This window comes from Castor canadensis, chromosome 4 (genome assembly GCF_047511655.1).
Source record: "Castor canadensis chromosome 4, mCasCan1.hap1v2, whole genome shotgun sequence".
In the NCBI taxonomy this organism is placed as follows: Eukaryota; Metazoa; Chordata; class Mammalia; order Rodentia; family Castoridae; genus Castor; species Castor canadensis.
Genome location: NC_133389.1, coordinates 23,441,637 through 23,465,731, shown reverse-complemented (window position 1 = coordinate 23,465,731; position 24,095 = coordinate 23,441,637). Strand labels below are relative to the sequence as shown.

Sequence of the window (24,095 nt, the reverse complement as noted above, 5' to 3'; positions counted from 1 at the left end):
AGTCTTTGTCTCTTGTAATGGGAAATATTTTTTTTTCTTCAAAACTGTAGTCTGTATGTTAGGAATGCTTATTGTTATTGAGCCAATATTTCTAGACTTCTTCAGTGGATAGAACTAGAATAAGATAAAAATACATTTTGATTTTGATCTTTGTTTTTTTTTAATTCAATTTCAAGAACATGGGACTTTATTTAACCAGTTCTATAGTACATCTGTATGTCCTTTCATCCACACCAAGAATCTGGTTCTCAATGACACATGGGATAGTAGAGTTAGAGCTTGCAGGTTTACTTGTTTATTTTATTCTTATTATATTAGTCTCAGAATGACAATAAAAAATGATTGTCATCAGTGCTAATCATTTGAACATTTGTTCTTGCATGGACTTTCCCATTCTTCCTTAATTCTGTCTTACTATTATAGTCTATCTACAGCATCACAACCTGTAGCTATTGCAAAATAAAATCTCTCTCCCTTTAACCCTCACTTAGTCTTAGTTCAATGAATTTATTATTAACCAGTAGGATTTAAGTCAACATTTCCTAGCCATTTTGGTTGTCTAAAGATCATTTTATAGTAGTTCTAGGGAACAATACTATATGATTGCTTGCAAGTGAGTAAGACTTTGATTCTCCCACCTTTTACATTTATAATTGACTCTTGTTGACTATAAAGTATTTGAAATTAAACTTTCTTATCTAAAATGTCTAAAGTGAATTATAATAATTCCTTCTGGCATAAAATGCTGCTGTCAGAAAACCTGATAACGAATTAATTCCCCCTTACAAGTCATATTTCTATCCACATGCCTAAATGTTTAACTCAGAAAGATGAAATACATTTTTGACATTTATTCTGTTCCCTTTCTTTTTGGTTTTCTTCTTCAAAGATTCTGATTACTTGTATGTTAGACACTCATTCATTCACTTTAATATGTATCACCTTCTCTCAAATCTTTTTTATTCTTTTTTAATTTCTTTCTATTCTATGTTGCATTTTTCACTTGTTATATCTCTTTTCATTTAGTTGTCTTTTATCACTTTTTATTTATATATTATTTCTTTCTTGATATAATTTCTTTCTAATTATGCTTTATGTTGCTCTTTCATATCTGCATAATGTTATTACGTTATTTAACTCATTTTGAAACAATTTATAATTTTGATCTATTTTTCTTATGTACTGTTGTTTTACATTCATCCATTTTGTGTACTTGTCTATAGGTATAATATAGTCTTCCTTATTTTACTTTTTCTTATTTTCTAATCTGTAAGGAGTTTTATCTCAATAAACTTTTGTTGCTCACATTTATGTGAATGGTTTCCCTGCACACTTCCAGAAGCTAAATTGGTTTTCTAAGTACACAAAGTTTCATTTCCTTTTGTTTTTGTTAGACCAAGGTTCAGCAAACTATAGGGTGTAGGTGAAACTAGGCTTATATCTTGTTTTTTTACTAGGGGTCCTACTAAATTAAAAATTTTTTAATACTTTTGAAGAGTAGTAAACAAATGAACACACAGTAATGAAAACATCATAGAGCCAATGTGATCTTCAAGGCTAAAATATGTTCTAGCTGAGCCTTTTACAGAAAGGTTTGCCAGCTCCTGACACAGACTAAAAACTATGGAAGTTTGTATTCAGTTTTCCTAACTATTCCCGTCTTCTACTTTTATCTGGGCTCTCTCTCACGTTAGGTCCTGGCCTGGAGAGGAGACTTTGCAGATCAGTTTCAAGGTTGTATTTCCCATTCTCAAACGAGCAGTTGTGCTTTCCAGCATAGTTATATTACTGTTATACTGAGTTTGGGTTTGATGCTAGCCTTTGGTTTATCTTATACAGATGAGGGTAAGACAACAGGTCATAAAGCTGTTTGTTAGTTGTGTACCTCCATTTGTATTTTAGGGTTTGAGGACCTACCCCATCCCCTAGTTTTATAGTTACTATCTAAATATTTTAGGTTTTCTATGGAATCATTCAGTCACTTTTCAGATAGGGATTCAGGATGATAACAAAGCTACCAGCACTGACACATTCTTCCCAGAATCCAACTTACTCACTTTCAAACAATTTTCTTAATAAATTGTGTTAAATTTGTTTTCAGAGAAATTTTTATCCTGAGTATTTCAGAACACTAAATAAATCAACATGTTCAAATTGTTTGTTTTTCTCTAGAGTCAAGCTCCCATTATGTAATCTCCCTAAAAGCTTTTAACAATGCAGGAGAAGGCGTTCCTCTTTATGAAAGTGCCACCACCCGATCTATAACAGGTAAGCTAAAGCCACTAATGCGCTTGTGAAGAGGTACTCAGTGTTTGAGTTATTGTAAGAAAAAAGACAATCTGAAGCAAAATAAAACAAAATATAAACATAAAAAACCTTAAAAATGAATAGATGTTGTCATATTCTGAGCCTTATGTGTGTATTTGGATGTTCGCATGTGTATACATGCACACGTATGCACACAAAAGGTTTTAGTTTTCATTGGAATAATTGAGTCTGCACATTACTTTGTGGGAGGAATTCTGTCTATAAATTAGTATGTGGACTTCGAGATTGGAGCTTTCTCCTCTGTCATTTCAGTAGCTGCTTATTTTTGGTATTCTGAGCATCTTGCTTGACGTCAATCTATTTAAGTGGGGAAGTCCCTCATCAGAGGCTGCCAAATAGACATTTGCTTCTCTATATAAGACCTTTAAGCAAGATGACATGGATGAGTGGTCATGTTGGGGCTGATTTGGACTAGGCTGAGTCATATAGGTAGCTTCTTCCTGAACTGTCACTCAGCGCCTGGGGTTTCTGGACATGACAAGAGTTGGCTAATTCAAAGGCCTATCACTGCTCAAATAGTTATATGAGTTATAATGTAAAGGCAGTGAATGAGAAAAGAGCTCAAGAAATTGAGAAAGGGGATGGGTCAGAAGGTGAGAGCTAAGCCATTTGTGGAGACTATTAGTAAAACTGGGTTTCCTCTAACACGAAGTAACACCTCTAATGGATTCAGAGCACCTGAAAAATTACTTTTACATCCTGTTTCCCCCGGATAGAAACCTGGAAGTAAAACTCAAGAGTTTCATCTTTATAACAAATGCTTTGACACCGCCTTCTCCCCCAACTCACACCCCTCAGGTCTCACTGAATTTGTCATCTACTTTCACCTTTTTTATGAGAATAAAGACTCTGAGATAACAGCGCCAGACTCCATAACAACCTGATCAGAGAGCATGACAAATTGCTGGATTACGTGGTTTAGATGAGTAGGAATAAATGGTTAGAAAATAGATAGTAAGATCCTGTGGCTTCAGCTACTTCCCGAATTTATGCAAACTTTGTGTATTTTGTCTTCTAAGCCCACAAGCTCCATCAAGATATTCGTTTGAAAATACAGTTATGTGAAGTTACAGTTTTTATGTGATGGTGTCCAAAATACCATCACTGTATTGATTTCAACCAGATTTTCTAGTAAAGCAAAATTGCTATTAATCTCTTTGTATCTTTGGTCACTGGTTTCAGGGTTTGAGATCTGTCCAAATTTGGATGCAAAATTTGATGCGCATGTAAATGTATTAATCTACCCTTGGAGACAATATATTTTGTTAAGTCACCAAGATTGTTCATAACTCCTCATAAACGGTAAATAAAAAAGTACCGTAGAGAATATTTACTATCAAATGTATTGTCTATCTTCAGAATTAGGAAGAATTATCTAGACCTAGGATTTAAACCAATACATTGTACAATGATAAGCATCTGGTATTTTTACTTCTCTCCCATTCTTTTTGCACTACCATAAGTAAGAAACTTCGAGAGATAGCAGGACCTTTTGCTGTACCAGTGATTCTCATAAAACACCAATTTTCTGCCTCTGGGAAAGGAGGAGATGCTTGTTGGTATAGAGGCTTTGAGCTGTGATCAGGCCACACAAAATCATATTGAGGTTAGTCTTTCAAAGGTCTTATCCTTTTACTAAAATTAAAGCCCATAAAGAAGGACCACTGAGTTGGCAAAAAAAAAATCAGTTTTCCAAAACAAACTAGTATGGGTAAATGTTGTAGAGTTGAAATAAACTGAAGATAAATTGCTCAGAAAATCATTTGAGATACTGTTAGCATCTTTCCCTATGACATTTGTTGGCATTTTTAATTCTCAGCATATGACAATCTCAGATAGGTTTCTAAAACACCAATGATCCATAATACCAAAGCTTTTTTTTTCTTGATATGTCTCTAATCCTAATGGATCTGAGAAATGAAATGATAGCAAAGTTGGAAACTATGTAAGGCGCTTTCTCATTGCAGAAATGCTAGTAATAAGTTGAAAAAGAATGTATGAAACTGGCCCTTTCCAAAAGAAAAGAATCCACTCTTCCTGGAAGTAGAATTATTTTCATATGCTTCTACACATCATAGAGAACAAAAGACAAATAAATGGAATCAAAGGTTAATATTCTTAGAGAAACTCTATCAATAAACCTGTTGTGATGCCACATTGAAGACATTCTCTGTCTTTGAGCTGAGGCAAAGTATTCCCAAGAGCAGTCTTGGAAAAAAGCCAGAATGAAGTAAAAACAAAAAACATCAAAGGCAATGAAACCATCAAGCTAAAGTAACCATTGAACTCTGCAGTTTCTACATGCATGTGCTCAGAGATTTTTGTGAGCTCTGAGCCTCATCTCAGACTAGGAATAGCAGTATTCCAGCTACTGGAAGCTCCAATAAGCCACATGCAGAAACTTTCATTTTTTCCTGTTAAAGTTTTTTATTTCTCTTTGTTATAAGAATCACACATTTTGAAACTAGAGAAAGGAAGAAGACAAATAAATATCAGGGAGATAATGAAAGATGTGTGAATTAATTTATTCTCATCTATTTTATCAATGTTTAAATGAAGAACAATCCAGATATAAAATTGTGTTATTAATTTTAAAGTTCATTTTGAGTGTGAATATAATGACTAAAAATTTATGAACTCTTACCAAAACATATATTAAGAATTGAATAAGTCTGTTGCTTAGAAAAAGGTTTGAGGAGATATCTATATCATCTATCTGTCTATCTTCTTTTGAATGTACATATAAGGAACATAGTAGGAAGAAGGAAAAATACCCAGAAAAGGAGGATGACAAGCAGGAATAGAATGTTTTGAAATTCAATTATCCAAACAGATCAGAGAAAAAAATGATACTTGCAATATGTGTAATATGTACTCACAGAAGTTCTTGCTATCCACTAGACTATAATCTGCTTTGTTGGAAATGATGCATATCTGCTGTATCTAATGTGATAAGCACCAGATTCCTGTGACCACTGAAAACTTAAAAGTGGGTAGTGCAGCACTAGAAGTGAATTTTAAAATTTTTTATTTATTTTAATTAATTCCAATAGTAGTGGAAATTGCATTAAACCATATAGGTCCAGAGGAAGTGATGAGTGGAATGACAAGATAAACATGAAAATATTATTGCCTGCAATAGAAAAGAAAAAAAACATGGCCAAGAGTAGAAATTCCTGGATCATGAAAGCCCATAGATCAATACCAACAAATGATATGGCTTGAAATTTGAAGAAACATTCTGGAATTGACTCCAAGGAACTCAATAACAATAGTCATGAATACTGTGCTATTCTAAAATCAGAAATAGCAAGATTGACTGTTACCTTTTCTTGAAGTAGGACTATTATACTTCAAAACCTTAAATAGGGCACCTATGAAAGACTAAAGTTAACCTGTGTTTACCCACAGAACTGGATTAAGCAAAGAAATAATAAAGTAACCCTGTAACACAGATAGTTCAAAAGGAGTTTATATACTGGAATAGTGCCCTTCTGCATATATAAAATTGTTCTTACAAAGTCAGCTTAGAAATAGAAATAAGTGAAGCAGCACCTGCTTTAGTTTGGCAGAAACAGCTTTCACTGCCACACAAACCTGATGAATGTTTCAGATTCTTACAGAGGCCACAGTGTCCTCTGTTCCCTCTTCATTATTTCATAAACATCCCTTAGCAAAGACACATCAAACAAAATACAGAAAGCCTGGCTCTGCCATGAAATTCTCTCTTTCTTTCTCTCTCTCTCTCTCTCTCTCTCTCTCTCTCTCTCTCTCTCTCTCTCTCTCTCTCTCTCCTCTCTTCTCTTTTTTCCTCTCTCTTCTGTTTCTATTTTCAGTTTTATATTTTTCTCCCAAGACCACAGACCAGTGAAGTACTAAATCATTCATTAGAAAACAGAGTGATGGATAGGGGATAGGAATTTGAAATTCAGGGGACAAAGTGAAGTCATAGTCAGAACCAGTCAGCAGACACTCAGCATTGAATTTGGCTGTTTAAAAAAGTAAATTGTATGCTGCTATAGACACTCTACATTTTAGCAGGTCTTATCTACCCAAAAGGCATCGTGTGCCCAACCTGAGAGCTGTGCTGTCACATCTCAGCTTTTTGTTAGAGGAAATACACATTATATAATATAAAGATTAATTTTTAATGTAAATGTACTAAATATAATTTTATACACTTAACATTGGACTATTACCATGGCCACATAATAAACTTCTCTGATTATAATCTTGCAGGATAAAAATAGGTACAAGATTCCAGGGGAATTTCCTGAAAACACACTTCATTTTTCAAATTCCCTTTATGTTGTGGATTAAAGCATGTGGTATACCTCAGTACAAATCTCATCAGTATGTAGGTAGTTAGCTTTATCTTCTCATTCAATAATGTAAAGTCTTTCCACTGAACTTGAAATTTTAGAACAATACCAAAAACTGAGCTAATTTCTGTATAAGAATGTAAGTGACATTGACATTTCTACACTTTCTTTAAGGAGGATAGTCTAAGAAAACCAGTTATAACAGTTGCTATCTCAATCCTAATTATCAAATATAAATAGACTGGAGTGACTACATGTACCTGGTCATTCTGGTTTTGGACAATCACAACCGTTTCCTAGTTGGTATGGACATCAGGGTTTTGTTCTTTATTTTTTGTTTCTTGCCTAAATAATATTTCTTCAGATATAACCTAGGCAATAATGAAAGAATTAGGAAAACCAATCAAGTTAAATAATGAGAAGAAAAAAATACAGTTGTTCAATAAACATTTGTTTCCTTTTCAGGAAGAAACAAATCAGAAACACCATTTATCTTATTATTTTATGTCATCTGTATAGTAACTGAACTGATAAACAGTATACTAAGGCTTTTAAGAAACACTGTTCAACTTTCCAACAAAAAAGGACTTTTAAAATATATAACCCAAAGTGATAGCCAAATTGTTAAGAAAGATACTCTAAGGAAACAAGTTAAAGTATAGAAAATGTTGTTATTTTGGTAGCATAGCAATACTGTTTCCAATGTCTCTTCTGATTGAATTAATTGTATTTTTTTCCTGTTCGTCTCATGTTCCCTTTCATTTAACTCATTGTGATGTGTTACCACTGATGTTTATTTTTTGACGCTTTTGTTTATGTATTTATTTGTTTGTTTCATTTGATGGGTTTTTTTAACCCAGACCCCACTGACCCCGTTGATTATTATCCTTTGCTTGATGATTTCCCCACCTCCGTCCCAGATGTCTCCACCCCCATGCTCCCACCAGTAGGTGTTCAAGCTGTGACTCTCACCCACGAGGCTGTGAGAGTCAGCTGGGCGGACAACTCTGTCCCTAAGAACCAAAAAACATCTGAGGTTCGGCTTTACACTGTCCGGTGGAGGACCAGCTTTTCTGCAAGTGCCAAGTACAAGGTGAATTTCTATTTGCTTGAAATTTAAATTGTTTTAAATGCTTTCTGGATTGTCATGAGTCATTTTCCTGCTGTGACTTTACACGGAATAACAATGCACTTTAATAACAGTATCTAAAATTAGTTCAGAATAATTAGGTCTTAGGAAAGAAACATAAGGCATGGTAGAAAAACATCAAGAGCTGCAAAAATGCCATTTGAATTCCATCAGATCCTGAGGTTTGTATCAACAGTTTGATTCTGTGCAGGGGAATATCATTTTCCTTTGGAAATATTGTGGCCTTTAGAAAATTTTTAGATAAATTTTAGAATATTTCTTTTCATTTGGAATGTAGATTGATATCCATTAATGTCACAGACACCCATCTTACAGAAAACAATAACTGTGAATAGACAATGTAAAGATACTTTTGTAACATCTTCAACATGCACTCTCAGCTATTCACATTGACTTCCTTGTTTAGCTTTGAATATACCCTTCTGTGTTCAAGAAAATCCCCTTGAACTAATACAAATTTTAACAGCCCGTATTCTTGTCCTCATCACTGAGTCATTTTACAACCCCTCAAATAACTCCTCAGGGATATATTTGAGACACTGTCATTGCTACTTTCCAGTCTGTACCATCCAACCTCAACAACTATAACAAAGAGTTATTTACTGAGACAATTGTATTACCTCCTAAACCACAATGTCTGCATATATAAACACTACATTAAGTGTAAACAAAAATGCAAAGATCAACAAATGATTATCAGACACTTGCTTTATACCTATACAGTTCTAGATCATAGAGAGATGCTTATGTAGAAAGAAAAATGCTTTAATTATTCTTACTTAACATATTACGTGTTTAATTTTAGAATAAGTTATACATTATCTCCTTAGATGTACATGAAATAATTCATAAGTGATTCAAGTGAGATGACATGCATTTAAAACTTAATGCTTCCCAAGATAAAGACAGGTTATAAAAATGATTTGAATATAAAAATATAAATGTCACCCAAGAACTAACGGATCAAGTAACTCAACCCTGGCACTGCAGTTTCTATATGCTTTTATCTCTATTCTTTGCCACTCTCTTGTTGGTAGTTCCCAGGGAGAATTTAAATCCTTCACCTAATATTCCTTGCACTGACCTCCCTTCTCTGTTAATGCCAACCTCAAGTCATTTGGATAGGATGAAAGTGTCCTTTGGAAATTTCTGACTCGAACCCTGGAGATATAACAAAACCCATCGAAAGTTCTGTAAGTGTGCCTCTTTCTTCCTACAACCATTCCGGATCGCTTCTAGTGTCTTTCAACTTTTAAGTGGCATAACATTCACATTTCATCACAAATCAAAATTTAGTTGAAAGCATTTAAGAAATAGTTTTTTTTTGTACCGCTGCCCTTCTAGACCAGGTATTTGGGAAAACTCTCCAGGCTAGTCCAAATAGTATCATTGATATAAGATATGTGGTTAAGTACCCCATCTATCTCCTTTCAGTATTAGACTTAAGACTCAGCACAACCATAAATAAAGGTAACATTATCAGAAAAGACAACCAAGAAACCAGATGAGAGTATTAAAAATATCTCTTTATAGTTGGTCCAATTTTAAGTTTACTTTTAAAAGACTACTTTTCCCACTTTAAATTTTTTTATATTCAAAATTGCTATAGTTTGTACTTATATTCATTTCACAGAATGGACATGGATGCTTTGCCAGAATGTGAAATGTCCTAAGGGACAATGATTGTTTTCTTCAGAATAGCTCGAGCTCCAAGATTTCTTTAGGCAATTGATTTCAGTTGATAGTTCTTACAGCAGACATGGAATTATTGAGTCTCACAAAGAATGCCTGTAATGTGAGACCAAATTCAAACAGATTTTTAACTACACCTTTTCCCATTATCTTCCCTAAGGCTTTCAGTTATTAACATAACATCCTTCTTCATTCACATGCACACATACACACACACACACACACACACACACACCATTCTACATCCACACCCGAGATGCAGAGGTTTAAAGGAGAAAGTCAGGTAAGTTGAATAGCAAAGACAAGGGAAAAATGCGCGTGCCCGTGTGTGTGTGTGTGTGTGTGTGTGTGTGTGTGCTTCCTACTCTCTCTCTTCCTACTATAGCTTTATGAGGTAACCAAGGCAAAATATTAAAAATAACATATATGGCATCACATGATCTAGGCTCAAGAGTTGGCTTTTCTATGACTTGTCTTGTCACTAACTGAGTCTCCTCTATATGATGGAAACATTTACACCTATTTTAAAAAGAATAAGAAGATTCTTCATAGTTATGTGTACGTGTGTGTATGTGTGTGTTTCTCTATAAAAGCATGAATTAGGGGTATAACTTAACTAATTTTGTTGAGTCTACAGAGGACATCATCCAAAGCCCTCCCCACAGAAGTCACCATATACACCATTTAGCCCAAATCAAGCCATAGTGCTGATACCTATGTTTTTATTGTCTAAAAATACAAATTAACTTTCCTGATAAAATTGGGGAATTAATTTTTCACTGAAATGTTTACTCACATGCTGTTTTACATGAATTTCTACTCAAAATACCTTCAGTAACAGTTGCTTGGTACTCACCAGACACTGTATGCATGTTATTTAATTCTTACTCTGGGCCAGGCACTGTTTTGCTTGATTTAATTCACATTTGAAATGACACCAAGAGGTCACGGTCATGGTTACCTCCATTTTACAGATAAGGCACAGAGAGGAACTATCTGAGTATTCTGTGTCTATAAAAGTAATTGCTCAAGGTTTTCCAAAGTATTTCTAGAGTCAGTGATTTAAGATAGGCAGTAGACTTCTATTTGTTTCGAGAGTGATTTGAATAATTTAATGGTACACATACAACGTAAATCTGTCAGGCTAGAACATTTATGTTGCTTAGTGGTGCCCAAAGAGACTAATTTTATCCAGGTACAGTGCTGCCCTCTTAACAGAAATGTTTCTTGTTGCCCCATTTCCCCTTAATGTTCCTATTTCTAATACTAAGAGACATTAGTAATGATAATGGAAGAGGGCAATATTGGAAGACATGTATCAGTACATCATAGCTGCCCACTGTGCTATAATGGGTAGAATTCCTTCTTTCTATAATACAATATTTTTAAAATCATATAAGGCACATTTTTATAGCTATTTTAAAGAAGGGTTTCTGATAAATGCTTTTGAGATCATCAATTTAATAGGATGAATGGACATATCATCAAAATGTTATTAGTGCAGTAGAATATTTACCGGGTGTTGTAACAAAACATAGGAATTTCATGGCTATATCTTAACCGAAGATATACATACTACAGTAGTAGGGGAAAGATAGATATAACATCTTTTGTGAGGGAAAAGAGCCTTCCTTGATTTTCTAGATACAGATTTATAACAAATGTGATAAATATAGAAGTAAAATTAAATATGTGAATTTTGAATAAGATGAAGATCTAAATACCAAGCATAAATATGTATTTATAAGAGTCATAAAGAATATTGAATTTGTCAGATCATATGGAAAATATATAATCTGTGAGTCTAACATATTTTTTCTTTATTATCTTTTTGATCTTTTGAGTGTTCAAAAAGGATGTAATTAATTTACTTTCTATTAAAGTAACTAACTTATTTAAAATGTAAAGAATGAATTCAAAAGACTTAAATAATCTTAATGCCACTTTGCACACCAATGTCATCATTTAATATTTATCCAGTTTGGTGTTCCTTTTCTGATAAACTGCCTGAGTTTCCACACTCAAATGCTGCTTTGATGTGAAGTGTGCACAATGAAATAAAAGCTCATGACACAGCAACCCCTTTTTATTGCAAGGGCTAGATTCTGGAAGCAATAATGTTTGTACCTTCAAGTCTTTTTAAGAACATGATGAACACCAGAATTCAATGAATTAACTTTGTTACTAATGGAAAATAATGATGATCTCTGTAAAATGTACAACATTAACCTCCAAAAATAATTTTGATTATGAATAAATTTAAGTTTAGGTCATAGCATATGACTTTTAGAAATGTAGTTGACAGATAGAAGTGGAGTCTGTCCTGTTGCTGAGGTATTCCCTCACCTAGGAAAACGGATCAGCTATCTGCCCCTTTGACCAACATAATACCTGATCTTATCATCATGATTTTGATGTATAATCAGCCAGTGTAAGCTGGTTGATGGAGAGGTACAGTGAGTGTTATGTCTTTGCTCCCTTGCTCTTTTGTTCTGTTAAACAAATTTATTTTTGTTACCTTATTTGATAGTCTTTTTACATATCTTGAGTTACTGAGTTGATAGAGTTCATTTTTTTATCTCTGTGCTTGTTTCCTACTTGTATAGTCAGAAGACACAACATCTCTGAGCTACACAGCAACAGGCCTCAAACCAAACACAATGTATGAATTCTCAGTCATGGTAACAAAAAACAGAAGGTCAAGCACATGGAGCATGACTGCACATGCCACCACTTATGAAGCAGGTATGTGACAAAAGACTAGCCCTTCAATATTTGGTAACACTTTCCAAGGTTTTATGGAAGTTGAAACGTATTCATAGTTCCTCAGTTATACATCAGCTTATATAAAATTTTTATCCCTCTAAATGGTGAATAGAATTCTCTTTCCCCTGGAAAAGAAGTCTCCAATAGATTAAATAATCTGATTGAATGATTAATATTTGGCTTTTTAGGGTGTTAATTTTTGGAAAATGAATATAAAGTTTCTTTTCAATATATTTAGGCAAAGAATAAAAATCTTTCTATTGACTTCTGTCCAAAACAGTCATGTCTTTGAACAACAGTTGTCATAGGTATTTGCTATTTTGAGAGAAGTTATGTAGAAAAGAAAACATTGAATTACAATGGTAGTCTCACATTTAGGATGAGGATACTCATCCTAAATGAGGAAAGCTGGATGTAGGAAGATGTTTCTAGATAGTCTTGTTTACTCTTTGGAAATGGGACAACATCATGGAAAACCTTTATGAAGACTATTTCTAGTTAGGGTGATTTAATCTAAGCATCCTCTTCTTCTACTTTATATGTTATATATATATTAACTTTTTCTTCCAAAATTCTGACTTGGATGTCAATATATATAGATTCTTAGGAAGATTAGGACCAACCAAATGAGTTACATACTATGGAGACAATAAAAGACCTTTTCTTTCCTTTTAATTGAAAGGAAGTGAATGGGAGTTAAATGTAAACTAGAAAAAAAAATCTGATTTCCCTAACTGAAAAAGAAGTAGTAATTTCATCTTAAAGCAAGCAAATTCATTCTTTTTCCACTTTTATAAATATTAAATGCATGCCAATATCTGTCTTGATAAATGCACCATATTGATTTCTCATCAACTTCCTTGCCTTGTAGAGACACCAATGGTGACACCCATTGCAGACAAAAAGATATTAACTTTCAGAAATGTGGTTACTAGAAAGGGTGATTGTCAAATCAGACAATGACCCAGACAAAGGTGTAAAGAGCAAGTGGATGAGATCCCTGGGTGATGATGAGAAACAAGAAGTAATTCACAAGTGTCTGCAGGCTTTATAACTGTAAGAAGGAAATGAGGTGAATGAAGTAACTCTAGGATTTGCTTCTAATTCTGTAATAGCATAAAGACTCTATGGTGCTTCATTGTCATGTGCTGAAATAACTCATGAATTAAAAAAGGGTGGTTGGCAAATACTTGAAGTAAGATGGTGAATCCTTTCTTTTATTCTGAGTAACTTAAGTAAAATAAAAATAAGAGGAAGACTATATGAAGTGATCAGGCCTTCAAAAGGGACAGGAACAAGCTTTAGAGATGGCAAAGTATTGGTCTATTCTTTCAGACCAATACACAGCACTTTGATCACTGTGCTTGATGCTATATGTTTTCTTTCCTTGTGTCAAGATTCAGCTTTCAAGAGAACACCTTGTTGGCATCTCTTGAGCTAAGTGATGACACAGCTAAAGTGAGGGTGAAACAAAGACCATAAATTCCCAATTAATGTGGCTACCATGCCCATATGACTTAGAGAGCTTGCTCCTCAAAAGAATTAGCCAAGTGCTTCTCTAAAAGGAGGGTGAGCAGCAAGAATGTTGGCAGATGAAATCACAAATGCCCAATAAAATTTCATGACTGGAATCTTCTAAAACTAGAAAATTACCCTTTATTCATACACTTAGTGAATAAATTCAAATGTGTGAAAATTGTTTGAAAACAAGAGATGTCAGAGGGCAGAGGTTATCTTTAAGCCAACTTATTATAATTTCAGGCCCCAAGGTGGGTACATCATATACAAGGTAAAGTTCATATCTTTAAGAGACTAATAATCCAACAAGGAAGAAAAGGGTTTTAAGAAAATACAGTAGTACCCTAAGAAATATTGGGTACTATTTGGGGCAAGTCGAACTCACAGCAAATAAGTTGAAATTCTCTCTGGAGAAATGGGAAATTTTACAGAGAATGGAAATGCTTAGCTATGGCTTGGGTGCATCATCTGATACCTATCACAGAGACGTCTTAAAGAAGGGGGCAGCATAAACAATAGGGGTGAGAAAGACATGTTCAAGAGACACTTATGAATGGCTCAAAGTAACTGGAGCACTGGGTTCATAGGACAAATAAGAGAAATGAGACTTTAAAAGAAAGCACTGATCTTAAAGAGTCTAGTAGCTATTATTATTTATTTATAGGTAATCCAGGAGAGGATGAGTATTCAGTGAAAAAGTTCTCTTTTTTAAAATTTCTGTTTACTTATACATTTTAATTGCAAAATAATAATTGTATATATTTAGGATTCAGTGTGGTATTTTGATCTATGTATATGTTGTTAGATGGGTCATCCAAGTTGATAAACATAGTTATCACTTCATGAACTTATTTTTTGTACAAGAATGTTAAAATTTTATCCTTTTAGAATTTGAAATACATGCTACATTATTATTAACTATGGTCACTATGCATTGTAATTAATACTAAAATTCATTCAGTTTAACTGAAACTTTGTAGACTTTGATTGACATCTATCCCTTCCTTACCTCTCCATCCATTCCTCCACCTTAGGTTTTCTGGAGAAGGCCAGAGGTGAACTGCTTATGTTAGTAAGGTTTAGGGGTGTTAAGGTCATATTATTTTCCAAATATTAGGAGATAGTATGCAATTCATATGATAATCCTAAGCATTTGAGCCATTAATTTCAATACCACAATTCCTATTCACTAACATTCACATGGCTTAAGGATAAGAACTTACCAGCACCTAGTAGATTAGTTGTTAGACTGCTTCTTTGAGCAACCAACTCCTCAATGTATTATTTTGATAGTAAAAATAGAAGAATTATTTATTTTTTTTAATATCAGAACAGATAAAGTGAAGCAATCTAATTATCATCTATTTGAATTTTAATACAGGTAAGGAGAAGAATATTCTGACTACTAAAATTGATCTTTTAAATTCTTTCAAAATTTAAAAATTCCCTTTGTGCTTGATGTAACAATTTAAGACAGTAAGTGATTATATCACAACTTCTTCTGGCCTGAATCACCTCTTTATGAGAATAGTCCTTCTTTAAGATAACATTCATTACCTCTTTGATATTGCTACAATCAATCTGCTTTTCTTGCAAAAATGTCTCTGATCTGATGTTTTATATATATATTGTCTTTTTACTCAAGGATCCACTATACTTGACTTATGTGTTCTTCTTCTCCATTATTCTCTCACTCTTCTTCTTCCTCTTCTTTCTTGTTTCCCTCCTCATCCTCTTATTCTTCTATGCTTCTTCCTCTGTGTCTTCTGCCTTCTCCATTTTTTCCAGGACAATTTAAATATATTAAGTACTTTGTCAATATATTAAACTCAGGTGTATCTTTGGATAACCTGGAACCAGTAGTCTTGAGGACAAGGGCATTGAAAGAAAAATGGTATGAAAGATATGATAGATGGGAATAAATTTGTCTCTTTTATTTGACTAATATTTGAAACTCTACTCAGATAGAGGTATTGGAAATAGAATATAGATAATGAATAGAATCTGCACTTTATGAGCAAACAGAAGAACCAAAGCAAATGGTTAGAGTACACATGGGTCAGACTTAGAGACCATGTCAAGTTCTACCTATCTCTCTTGTAATATGCTGAATTTCTATATGGAGACAAAGAAATTTCTCAAGAACCCAAACATGGAGTCTACATAGGTTCTAAATCTGCTTATGTTGAACTAAGGGCAATAAGAGACTGTGAATAGCAGACTTGGAACATTGTTAGGTACCTAGAAGGAAGACTGTCCTTCAAAGCATAGATGAGACAACAGGTCAGAAGAGGCCTGAGAGATTCTTCTTCCACGTATTGTGCTCAATGATATTTTAAAGGTGGAAGCAAACTGGCCACGTCAATCCAGTATCTCTCCCATCTTAGTTCATGTCAAATTGATGCAACAATGCTCATAGATTTCTTACCTCCTCTATTTTAGATTCTCACTATGCATTCTTATTTAGAAGATAACTAATAGGTCAAGCAACATATTTTAACCCAGGTTTTAACTTATTAATTTTTGGGTTTTAAGGAAATGTAGAATTTGATGAGTTTTTCACTTACAAACTATAGTTGTAACAGAATTCCATCTTGAAGACAGGTGGTCATCTATCTCACGATGTTTGCATTTCCTTGTTCTTATAATGGTTTTTATATTTCAGGGTGAGCTCATTTGAAAGTACCTGCTGTGCTTTTTCCATCCAAGTTTGCATGTACTCTATTCTCCTCTCAATAGTCACATCTTTAGAAGTCACTTAACTTCCATGGAAGACCGTTAATTTTTATATCTTAGCTTGCTTATGAAATTCAAATCTTTGAAATGAACATGATACACTTCATGACAGATTCTGAGTGTTAGCATCATGATTTAAAGTCCCACCAACATCTGTTTCCTTTCACCAACAATGACAAGGATTTGTCTCTTCTCATCTCACAGCCCCGACCTCTGCTCCCAAGGACTTGACAGTCATTACTCGCGAAGGGAAGTCTCGTGCCGTCGTTGTGAGCTGGCAGCCTCCCTTGGAAGCCAATGGGAAAATTACTGGTAAGCTCCCAGCTTTGTTTCCCATTTTTGTCCTGCCTTGGCCTATTGGTTGCTTATCTCACCTGCTATTCTTACCTTTTGTCTGTTAGTTTCTGTCTCAGGAGAAACTAACCCTCCCTGATCCTCTCTGATTGCCTCTTCTTGCCCACACTGATGGAGGAATCCACATTTCCTTTGAGTTGCTTTGTGTAAGATGTGTATTTCAGTTAGGATAGGCTTTTTTGTTTTTCGTTCTATGCAGCATTAATTCGACCTTCTTAGGGAGTGCCTTGACGAAAAAGAAGCTGGTTGTTTGGTAATTATGAAATACAAAAGATGCCTAACGACCCTGTATTTTTGTGTAGTACACATGAACAAGGTTTGTCTGGGGATTTTCAATTTCTTGCTTAGCTTTTAGCTTCTTACTTAGATCATAAGGTTCAGAAAATACTTAATATTTTCTGACAGAAATTGAACAGGATGGATATTTCACAGTGACAGATTTTATTTTTCCAAATATTGCTGATAACATCAATGCCTAATTACAGCATCCATTAGAAGCCTGTAATGTTAATTTAGGTTGAAAAATATAATGGAGTTCTATCAGAGATTTTGCATTTAAATGATCACTTTAGGCTTTTAATAGGTGTCTCCATAGCATATAATTATTATGAAAAATATTGTATATCCCAAAATGTGCACATTATAGTCCAATTAACTTGAACCATCCAGTTAGGAACGTGTTTGAGTTGTTCCTGTTTCTTATTTTTTTGCATGCAAGAGATAGATAGCAGTACTATAAATTAACAAAGTGATTCAGACTCTATATGATACCAAGATAAACAAGGAAATTGAAGTTTCAGATGTTGCCCTTATTTTAGGTGAGTTACATTCTGAATTTTGCAAAATGAAAAGATAATGTGAAAATTCCAAATGTGATTGAAATTTAAGTTAAGATTTGTTTTCTCTAGGAAATTGCTCTTAGTGAAATAGGAAACAGAATTTTCTTTTGATCTGACAAATATGAAAAAAGAAGAGAAGCATAAAATCTCCCCAAATCTTTTATGTTCAATTGTCAGTATGCCAGGCCTTTTAAAACTGAGGCTGGCTCATTTCAATTTTCTTTATTCTCCCTTCTCACTGTTGCAATCTCTTTTCATTGGTTTTGTTTCAGTACTTCTATAGCTTTTGATTTATTTATATTTTATTTCATTATAAAAATTATTTATAAGCATATTGTAAATCAATGCATAATAAGTTTAAGAAGAAAAATAGCATAGAAATTGTCTAAGTAAAAACAAGGTCTAATGGAAAATATATTTTTAGTAAGGGATAAGTGATATTCCACACTCCTTTAATCTCCAGTCATACTTAAATAAATCTCTCCAAATAATCAATATAAACAATAGAATATCTTTTCACCTCTGAAAGAAAGCATAATTTTCCTTTTCTGAGGAGGATGGCAGAATAGAAGTGTGGCTTATATTAAGAAGCTCAAATTAATCTAAGCAATGAAATTTTAGTTGTCAAATTATTCAGTACATGTATAAGAAACCTTGTCCACATACTTTAGAGAGTCCTTTTCAATAATTCTTACTAATCAAAATCTATCCTTTTACAGTGGAAAAGTAGAATTCTGGAAGGCAATAATTTTTGCCTGTAAAAGCCTGGCTCATTTATTAGAATAAAGTTATGACTGTCAAGTTGAGATTTTTTTTTCACCAAGGAGAAAACACTAAGAACCCTTGAGAGAACTTCTGTTCAATGCAGATTTTGATTCTTTCTTTCATATTACTTCCACAAAATAAGGTAATAAAATGTTCAATGCACCAGGCCACAGGTCTCAAGTGTGCCTAGAATGTATGTGCTTCCACATTACATTTGTCTTGGATTATTTTCCTAAATCCTTCAAGAAAACAACAGTACAGCATGGTGGTCCAAGCTCCTAATGCTTGGATAAGTCATTCAATCTCCCTGAAGTTCTCTTTCTTACTGTGAAATAAGGATAGAAATTGCAGCTATCTCATAGAATTTTTACAGTAATAAAGTACTGAGAAAAGGGGGTAGGGTAGGTAAGAAAGAGTAACAAAGGCATGTAATATGCATCTATGAACATTAACATAATGAATTTCCTTTATGCAATTAATATATGCCAATTAAAAGGAGTTTTTTAAATCCACCAAATAAACAAAATCCCAAGTGTAAAAGGAGGAAATTCAGATAATTTCAGAGCCTAAATTCTCTGATCATATGCTAGCAATTTAGGAATTTGAACTCACCTTTTCAGAAAATCATTGCTCAAAATACATTATGCATTTATAATATGGTTGGCATCCTGCTAGATATTTTAGTATTATAAGTGATTGAATATTCCTATTATTTCACTTTGAAATGAAGAGATTAAGTTTTGAGGATTAAACAGCTCATCCAAAGTCAAATAATCAAGAATTGGCAGAGCTAGGATTAAAAACAGGTCCATATATTGTTTTGCTCCAACTTTAGGATTCTACTCACTTAAATTCATGACTTTCAACTGAACTTTGATTTAATTCATTTGAGGAGGGACTGAGCATAGTATTCCTTAAAATTTCCCAAGTGCTTTTCATGTACAGCCAGAGTTGTGAAACACCGCTTTCAATAAATGCTGTACCCAGCACTGCCTAAATCTGGGACTCTCAGAGAGTGTTCCTATGCAATCCCATAGCTAAGGCTATTCTTTTTCTGTATCATTTATAACCCTGGTCTAGTTTCTCCTCCCCATGAAATTCTCTCTCTTGACTTACAAAATCATCAACCCATTTTTCTTCTTATTTGCACAGTCCTGTGACCTGTTCCTTAAGTGCTGCTTTCCAGAATGCAGGACATTTTCTTCCCTTTATTAATTTCTCTGGAGAAATGTCTGTACTAGAATTTGGGCATCAGTGACTACTTATTTGGATATCTGAAATCTGTATCTCCATCAAAAAAATTTGTAAACTCTCAAATCCAACTTCATATTATACATTTCCCTGCCCATTGTCACCTCTCTAATCACCCCTCTCCCATCTTTTTCTTTTGGGTTTTTCTTTTCTACAAATTCACCACAACTAGTCAAATATCACATTCTTAAGTCCTATAAAAGGTTGTAATGTCAATAAAGATTTTGACCCATCTGGGCACTCACATTGGAATCAAATTTATATGAATGTTCTTACTCCCATTTTTTCAAAAGCCTCTGCAGTTTATTCAGTTGCAGAACTTGGGAACAAGAAATCATCATGGCTTCTTCTTCCTCATCCCCTTTCCATAAAATCATAAGAGAAAATCTTCTAGCTTTTAGTAACTGGCTAGAAGATGCATTGATAAATATTTGTTGAATATGTTAATCACTAAGTTGCTATTAAATATATTATTTCTCTTCGGTTGATCCAGCATTGACTTTCTTCATCACTGCAGCATTTCTCTGACTAGCAATGTGACGATGTAACAAATGAGATTTTCTCATTTAATAATAAAAAATTGTGTAATGTTTTGCAAAAATAAATAAATAAATAAAAATAAATATATTATTTCTGTTTGAATTGAGCCTGAAGTTCCAGCTCTGCTAAGTTGGCTACTTCCTTAAGGTTTATTATGAAATAAGTAATGATAATAATAGCTACAGCATTTAATAAGTAGTTATATGTACAGGATAATATAATATAAACACCAATATTGCATTAAGTTCTTCAAAATGTTGTTAGCAACCTAGTCTCAGAGGAGAAAATTGAAATACACTTAGATTAAGTAAAGTGATTCAAGATACACAGCCAGTAAATGGTAGACTTGAAATCAAGTCTTCCTGAATCATAGGCTGCAACTTTTGAGCACAGACAAGGAGGAAATGGGTTCTTTCCTTATCCACACACTTGCATTCACAATTACCACAGTCACTTCTTTCAAGATCAAAGCCCTTAGCTGGCACCAGTGTCGCACACCTGTAATCCTAGCTACTTGGAAGGGGGAAGCAGAGATCATGAGGACTGCAGGTCAAGTCCATCCTGGGCAAATAGTTCACGAGATCCTGCAGCAATACGAGCTGGTGTAGTGGCTCAAGTGGTAGAGCACTTGCCTAGGAGGCATGAAGCCCTGAGGTCAAATACCAGTAAAAAAAAAAAAAGATTTAAACCCTTGTTAAAGATTAAAAGGCTTCAGTGGGTTGACTGCTTCTTGATAGGGACTCTGTTACATAGCTTGGTCTTCCCAGTAACTACCAGTCTACCTGATCCATGGAAGGGAATCACTAATGAATGTGAAAAAGAATGGGAAAGGACAGGAAAGAAGGTTGCTTCTAAAGTCATAACTGTATATTTGTATAAGTAGAATCAAAATGATTGATGTATGATGTTATATTTTACATATATTAGACAAGTGTGATTCCAAAATGTGAGTGTATTACCGGGTTTGCAATACCAGAAGATCTTAACGAAGTATGATGGCAAATAATACCCTATTGTTCAGGTAATAGTGGTAGAATAAGAGGCATAAATGAGGTAGAAAAAGGAAAAGAAAGGGATTGAGAAAGAGACACAGGTAAGTATAAAGTGAAAAGAACAGAGAAATATAAAGGTGTATGAAGGTATTAATAAAACAATGCCTTTGTTTTAACCTGCATGGTTATGGGGAAATCCAGAAGATAAAACTTCAATGGTAGGTTTAATATCTTCCAAATACATCAAAATTGCATACTGAAATGAAATTCTATGCTTTTTCTAAGGCCATTTTTAGTATTTAATGATATAATCTATTGCTTTTCTCTAGTTCACCTCTCAAATTAAAAAAAAAAAGTGTGGGCTTCCCCAGAAAAATTAGGAAACTGCTCAAACAACAATTTGGCATTTTCTAAATCTGATGCTCACACATTCAACTTTTTTTTTCAAGACTATTGTCTCTTTATCACTTAATCGTTTTTACATTTACTCACATGGTGTACATTGTTTGTGTCACCTACTCCCTTCCGCACCCCCCCACCCCATCCCCACCTGCTTCCAGGCAGAACCTGTTCTGACCTCATGTTCTCTGATTTTGTTGAAGAGAAAGCATAGGAGATAATAAGACATATCAATTTTGCTACTTTGAGATAAAGATAGCTAATACAGAGAGATTCCTAGCATTGCTTCCATGCACTTGTGAATTGCAACCCACATTGGTTCATCTCTACTAGACCTCTTCAGTACTTCCTGGTTCCCTTCCCATAGTGGCCTCTGCCAATTTAAGATTACTTTGTTAGTCCTCTACAGTGGGCACATCAACCTCATTCAAGTTTTAGGTTTCCTTTCCTTTCCCTGTTTCTCCAGTGCACATTCTGCACTTAGTGTGTGACCCATTTCCAATAATATTACTGTATTTGTTTTGGGTCTGTTATCTGCATATGAGGGAGAACATGTGATTTTTTGGCTTTCTGAGCCTGGCTAACTTCACTTATGATGATGTTCTCTAGTTTTATCCATTTACCTGTGAATGACAAAAATTTCATTCTTCTTTGTGGCTGAGTAAATTTCCACTGTGTATAAATACCACATATTCTTGATGCATTCATTGGTTGTGGGACATCTTTGCTGTTTTCATAGTTTGGTTATTGTAAATAGTGATGCAATGAACATGAGTGTGCAGGTGCTTTTGCAATAACTTGAGTTGCATTAATATATCCCTAAAAGTGGTATTGCTGGATCATATGGCAGATCTGTGTTTACTTTTTTAAGCAGCCTCCATATTGTTTTCCAAAGTGGTTGTACTAGCTTTCATTCCCACCAGCAGTGTATGAGGGTTCCTTCCTCCACCTCTCCCCTGCCACATCCTGCCCAACGTATGTTGGTGGTGGTGTTCTTGATGCTAGTCATTCTAACAGGACTAAGGTGGAATCTTAGTGCGGTTTTGATTTGCGTTTCCTTTTTGGCCAGGGATGGTGAACATTTTTTCATGTGCTTTTTGGTCATCTGGATTTCTTCCTTTGAAAAATTTCTGTTTAGTTCAGTTGCCCATTTTATTGGTTTATTGATTTTTGGGGAGTTTAGTTTTTTAAGCTTCCTGGTTATCAGTCCTTTGTCTGAATTATAGCCAGGAAATATTTTCTGTCACACATTCAAATTTAACTATTTAATTCCATCCTTCAATTTTTAAATGTGTAATTTTTACATAGATAAGATCCCAGTGAAGCCAAATGTTTTGTTCTCATTTGATAAATGCAGAAAATCAGGCATAAGCCTCGCTTAGCCTAGATGGGAACACAATTCTCCAAGCTTTCTGCTTCATCATGCACTTACAACAGCCAAGGAAAACTTGAACAATTTCATTAAGTGTCATGAATGTAAAACTTACATACTTACAAGCTAAAGGACTTCATTTAGTTAGTGAATTTCAGTACCTATTATGTGAAGACTACTTTATTAGATTTTTCTGGGGAATAAAAATATAATATAAGACATGTCTCCTGAACTATAAGAATGTTTTTATCCTTTTGAAGAGATAAGACATGCACATAATAAAAACTGGAAGAAATTGCCTTCTTTTCAATAGATATGGTTCTTTAAGGATAAGAATGGAGAAAAATCTGGACCAAAGAATATGAAGATAATTTATTGATATCAAAGATGGATACTGGGTTATAAATGAATGGATATCCCTGGAAACAACTTCTTTATCCAATGAAATTTTGCAATCACTCATCCAATGATATTTCAGCATATCTTTTGAATTATAGCCTTCCAATCTTAATATTTAATAGAAGCAAGAGTCTTACAACATTCTTAAGTTTTTAGTATTCTTTATATTGGCAAGTCTTTTACCTTTTCTTGAGCTCTCAGCATCTATAGACATTCATGTTTTTTAGGACATTCATATTTGCAGGATTGACATTGCAATAAATGCCAATAAGTATACAAATCCTGCATAATGACTAAAGACAATGATTCTTGACAGAAATAATCTGGGATACAGATTGCTTTGTTATTCTTAGTCTATTTTACTAGGTATTTGCTGTGTACCAATATTCCTACAAATTTAACAGCTTAACACATATTTGTTACCACAGTTTCTGTGTGTCTAGAATCTAAGCACAATTTAGCTAAATATTATGATTTTATGTTTCATACAAGGCTACAAATCAAGATTTTGGTCTTGCCGAAGTCTTACTTTTGGTTAGACTTGGAAAATATTTGCTTCTAAACTTAAGTGGTTGTCAGCTGGATTCCTTACTGGCTGTTGGCCAGAAACTACCCTCACTTCTTGCTACATGGTCTCCATTTGGCAGTTTTTCAAAGCCAAAACAGGAGAGA

The 24,095-nt window shown here is 34.0% G+C and overlaps 1 protein-coding gene across 2 annotated transcripts in view; it reads left to right on the top strand.

Moving 5' to 3' along the window:
* Dcc (DCC netrin 1 receptor) overlaps positions 1 to 24,095 on the top strand; it is a 1,132,969-nt gene that overhangs the window by 998,223 nt on the left and 110,651 nt on the right. For both annotated transcript variants that reach the window (XM_074069811.1, XM_074069810.1), the window contains exons 16-19: positions 2,173 to 2,268; positions 7,511 to 7,743; positions 12,099 to 12,237; positions 16,717 to 16,824. In XM_074069811.1, coding sequence (XP_073925912.1) covers positions 2,173 to 2,268; positions 7,511 to 7,743; positions 12,099 to 12,237; positions 16,717 to 16,824 — 576 coding nt within the window. The remainder of the gene's footprint in view (positions 1 to 2,172; positions 2,269 to 7,510; positions 7,744 to 12,098; positions 12,238 to 16,716; positions 16,825 to 24,095) is intronic.